This window comes from Poecilia formosa, unplaced genomic scaffold, assembly GCF_000485575.1.
Source record: "Poecilia formosa unplaced genomic scaffold, Poecilia_formosa-5.1.2 Scaffold30, whole genome shotgun sequence".
Taxonomy (NCBI): Eukaryota; Metazoa; Chordata; class Actinopteri; order Cyprinodontiformes; family Poeciliidae; genus Poecilia; species Poecilia formosa.
Window position 1 is genome coordinate 1,271,191 of NW_006799969.1, and position 5,238 is coordinate 1,276,428.

The window sequence follows — 5,238 nt, forward strand, 5'->3', positions numbered from 1 at the left end:
CCGAAACAACCCGAGATAATTTAAGCTACTTGTCCATATGTGGTTAATTTCTTTAAATAACCCACCACACAACGAACTCCACCCGTCTGTATTGCTCACATCAGAGAAAGTAAATCTAGTTGCTGTTTCTCTCTGGATTTAAATTGATGGTTTTGCTCTGGATTCCAGCGAGCAAGTCAGCAATAATTTCAGCTGAGTACGAGACGTTCAGTGTTGCTTGTAAATTAGGTCAACAGAAGCAGTGCTGAGTGTTTTTTTTTTGTTGTTTTTTTTTTCCCTGCCACCACGCTGAAAATCTCCACATTGCAGAGCGACATGAGCTGGAGAATGAGTCGGTCCATTGTGCTCCAAAAGTCAACAACCCTTTTCTTAAAAGTAGCGTCAGCCTGGGAGAATGCTTGGTGTTGTTCAGGCGACCTTGTGTCACTCTGACGCCTGAATGGAGGCAACCGGTGTTTACCTCACACATTGCAATCTCGCCGTTTCACTTCTCCCCACTGTGCACCACAGTCGTCCTCTTTGTTCTCGCCCAATCTTGACCTCGTCATACTTTATTTTACGCGAACGTGAGCCGTCTTAACGTCGGAAGTGTGCGTTGGGATGTAAGCCGAAGGTGCGTTCCCCTACGTTAATGCATCCAGAAATAACGGCCGTCTGTCCGCTACAGCTGGCCTGTAAACCTTGCGTCGCATTACAAAAGTTCTTATCAGTCATCCAGACAATTGTCCACTTCTGTTAGGTAACGCCAAGATGTGTTTGGAGCCAAGTAAACAAAGCACATTTGTTCCCCTGTTTTTGTCGCATGTTGGGTTTGCCATTTTTCGCGGAGTTTCAAAACGCATCTAGATGTTTCCATTTGTCTGGCGATGAAAGCTCCGCTTCCTTGTGATGCGTTTTGTCTGCGATGCTGCTCAGAAGCCTGACAGCGTGCCATGCAGAGAGAGGCCTTTTAAGCTGTTGCTATGGTAACGATGGATAATATGAAGGCACGTCACACCTTGATAACAAACCCCTCCGGTCTGGATTCGCCTCAGTTGAGGAGAAGCCTAAGCACATCTGTGTGTCGCCGTCTGAACATTGACTCGTCTTTAATAAGATAGAATCTAAACATCTATGAGCTCTGAGTGGGATGGAAATAAACTGTTGTTTAAATCATGATGCAGTTTTTACCCTTCTTCGTTTCTCTTCCTCTCACACCCAGAGACCAGTGTGGTCAACCACTATTTCCGTGTTGATCATTTCACCATAAGAGACTGTTAAACCCACATCATTTTCAGTTTTACCACCCAATTTCCTTCCTTCAGTTGCATGACTTTTTCTTTCTCGTAATAACAGCTCAGATCTTTAGTGAAACAAAACGTCTCTCAGTTTTTAATCCTGGTTTCTTGCTCAGGCTGGACTCTGTGAGGTTTGTCTCATATTGAGACCTTTCTAAATTGAGTAACTACAAACTAATAAGTAAGTAAATAAATGGGGAACAAACATATTGGACCACAGGATTTCTGCAAGATCTTGCAAAAAGATATCACATTTAATAATTCTAATGAAATGGAGGCAAGTTATTAATACTAGGTCTTAAATTATATTTGTAGAAACATTGAATTTGTATATTTGTAAGGAAAAATAACTAATTTAAAAAAGCAAATTTAATGGTTTCTAGTTCTGTCAGAGGTATATGGATGTTCTGCTGTGAGAATGAAGGAAACAAAAATTCATTCCCAGAAATGCAGCTTTCTCCACTGCTGCTAAAACTGATTTATTGAATGTTTTAGGCAATTAAAATCAACATAGTCGTCTTACATTATTCACCACTGCATTATTAGTTCAGTTAATTTAATTAAAATTGGTCTGATTTCAAAACCTTGTAATAATAGCTCTGAAGTGTGAACATCTGACTTGTCGCATCATATTTTTTGCCATTTTTTCTTTTTCTTTTTTATTCTCAGTGAAATTTATTGGTGGTATTAATTCCTCAAAGCCCATAAGATACAGCAACAAATAAACATGTCAAAGGGATTGTATTGCTGAGTATGTTGTCTTTCTCAAACCCTCTCAAGAGAATTTATATACAAGGTTTGGCTTGAAAATCTTTTACAGATTTTAATAAGATGTATGAATCTGATCAAGCTTACTATGTAAAAGGAGTTGAAGTAAAAGAAGTGCAGCCACAAGCCAGAGCTTTAAAATGGCAACATACCTCTGCAGAATATATTATACTTACTATTAATATGGAGATTTTAAATTTAGAATAGATTAAAAAATATATATATCTTCAACAGAAACCTTTGTAATGCAGTTTTTAAGTGATCTTTTCAAATGAATACCTTGGATCTCAACTTACGACTCTGAAGCAATCGGACGCATCACAACGATCTATGAGGAAGCAAAAATAAATACTGAGAAGTGAATGACATGCTGCAGTCTCACTTTGCCGTTTTCTAAGGGTAATCGGTGAAACTGGGTGTAGTCGGGATGCAGAGTAGAACCATAACTAGAAGCTTAAGTTCTTAAGTATAAACGTTTGTTGTCGTCATGGCTGCGTGTCGGCAAACCAAAACACATTTTCTCTGGATCACCTGCAGTTCAAGGCTGGTCTGAGCAGTCTTGTCCCTTCTTGTTCTGTTGATTCCTTCTAAGGGCAAGTGCTGAGGCGCTTGGTTAATATTGTTTTTAAGGAAAGTAAAACTAAGTGATGTTTGACTTTCTTTTTTTTTTCTTTTGCTACTTAAAGGTGCGAACACGGCAGACTGAGGTGTCTGTATTGCACGCAGGACGCGGCACTTTTCATAACATTAAAAACCACAAACTTGCCTGCATTTTGTTTGGATTTCATGTGTGAAGAAAAACACAAAGCATAGTCCATAATTGTGTAGGGAATAAACAAATGTTCATGGCTGTGTCAATTTTTTTAACAAATAAAAATCCAAATACTGTGAGGTCCATTTGTTTTCCACTCACTGTTGAAAAATAAATGAACACTGACCTATTGCTAACATAATAGCCACAGGTACTTTTGGGGTATATCTTCATCAATTTGCACATTAGAGCTGAAATTGTTGCCCGTTGTGTCTGTACTTTGACAAGAACTATGAACATGCTTTGATCTAAACCACTCTGTTGTAGTTCTGGGTACTTCAAACGCTTCCCCGCAGAACTAAATCTTCCGTAGCATCTAACACTTTATTCCCTGCGACGTGCAGTGTTTTATTTTCCCTACATACAGTAGGGATTTTGTATATAGGCTAAAAAAAATCAGTTTCTGTTTCTCTTAATGAAGCTCTTCTTGCTAAGCCTCTAAGTTTATGTTGATGCCCATTTTAAGATGCCGTGCTCTGTCTAGATGATTGAGCAAAGCTCTGAGAGATTCAGAGATTGGGATGTTGTTTTTAAAAACTCCTCCACAGCTTTATTCCTGACCTGCTACGTGGCCCGGGTGTTTTTGCAACATAGATGAGTTCTGAAACTTGCTCTGGATTTAATTTTGGGAACATCAGAGTAAATGGAGGTGAATTTAATTTTGAAAAACATTTTTAAAAACCTATTCCTTTTCTTCTAGTTCACAACAATGTACAAGTTTGTTGGTGAAAATCCCAGTTAAATCCATCTGACTACAACATGTGAAAACTTATAAGAGCCATGAATAGAGATGTTGTTGGGAGGAAAAAGAACAAGTTTTGTTTGTTTTGGAGTCACAAGTGTCATCTGTTCTTTTTAGGTGACATGTGACATTGAGACAGAAAGGTGAGCAGTTGAGGCCCGACCTTTGCTCTTTTCGTCAGAAGGTCTCTGGGAGTGCTGTGGGATGAAGGGTTGTCACCTTTGCTCAGCTGATGATTACACTCTGGTGATAACTAGTTGTTGGGCTTTAAGCTAATTCTGTGACAAAGTTGAAGTCTTAAGCCAGACCGATACGTTACAGATAAATAAGCCATGAAGTGGGAATCGAGTGGCTCTGTCTTTGTGGTTTCTCTTTTGTGTTTTCTGCATTTCTAACTACTAACATTTATTTCTCTTTCTCCCTCTTATCCAATCACCTCCCCCTTCATGTTCTGCTTTTCTTTATTTCTCCTGTCATCTGTCTGGTGTCTTGTCTGTGCGTTGTACACCCCCGCCACTCCCTTGCATGTCGCCGTTTTGTTTTTCCCTCAGTGTGATCAAGACCAGTGCATTCAGAGCACCAAATTCGTTTTGCAGGCTGCCACCACCCCCCTCCTACAGCAGCATAGCAGCGAGCCAGTCATCATAACGTCTTCCCCTGAAAACGGGACGTCTCTGCCCGCCCGGGCCTCCCTTACCCTGGGCGGGCCTTGCTCCTCGCTGCCCCTCGGCCAGCCGACCCCGCCGACGTCCACCCCCAGCCTGAGCTGCCACGAGGCCACAGACATGCTGCCGATCCACGGACACGCACTAAACCACACCCACCCCCTCCAGGAGCAGGCAGCGCTCCACCACTATCTCACGCCAGAGGAAGTGCCGTCGCCACCGGGCATGCTACACTGCGGCAGCCCGCTGGGCCACAGCCACACCGTGCAGACCAGTTTCTACAACCCGGCCAGCCAAGACTCGCTACACGAGGACTCGGTCAGGGGGTTGGTGAAGCTCAGCTCTGTCTGACAGTGGGATATATAAACCCAACTCCTTCTGAAGACTTAAAACTCTCCTGAGCTGCTTTGGTATTGGCTGACTCCCTCGTGAGTTACAGACTCCAGCTGCTAGAAACTGTGTTGAAGCTATCTGAAGTGAAGAAAAACGTGTTCTCAGCCATCATGTTGCCAAACCTGTCTGCTGGAACTGTGAGAGAAAAGTTACAGTTTGTGTGCGACCACTCAGAGATAAACTGTTGGGTTTATTTTGTACTTCAAGGGAAGATTAGACAACTTTAATTTGATAATCTGCAAACTGGACTTTGCTTTTCGAAGCGGTATCTACGTCTGTAAGCCATTTCGAGCAAAAACAAAAGGAACTGATTCAACACTTCAGGTCTGAAAGCTGCATTTCTGCCACTGGATTGGACCGGATTTTTGTTAAATATAATTGAACCGACTTGCCTGTTGCTGATCTGACCATGTCTCCTGCCTTTATTTTCAGCATTGTGATGGTTTTTGTCATTATGTTGCATATCATCCTGCTTTTTCTATGTAAAAGAAATCAAAGACTGTTGTACTGTACCATAGTTACTACAACTCTTACAAATTATATTTCCTGTGGATATTAATAAAACACCAACTTTTTACCAGA

General features: G+C 41.4%; 1 protein-coding gene and 1 long non-coding RNA gene across 2 annotated transcripts in view; one reads left to right on the plus strand and one right to left on the minus strand.

Annotated features, from left to right (window-relative positions):
* Positions 1-3,709, minus strand: LOC107835904 (uncharacterized). The gene is made up of 2 exons (XR_001661746.1): positions 1,530-3,709; positions 1-1,444 (listed from the first exon to the last, which is right to left on the minus strand). It is a non-coding gene; the product is annotated as an uncharacterized LOC107835904 (long non-coding RNA).
* The window catches only part of LOC103136056 (probable palmitoyltransferase ZDHHC14), a 29,535-nt gene extending 24,297 nt beyond the window's left edge, over positions 1-5,238 (plus strand). The window contains exon 8 of the mRNA XM_007549145.2: positions 4,150-5,238. Coding sequence (XP_007549207.1) covers positions 4,150-4,614 — 465 coding nt within the window. The 3' untranslated portion in view covers positions 4,615-5,238. The remainder of the gene's footprint in view (positions 1-4,149) is intronic.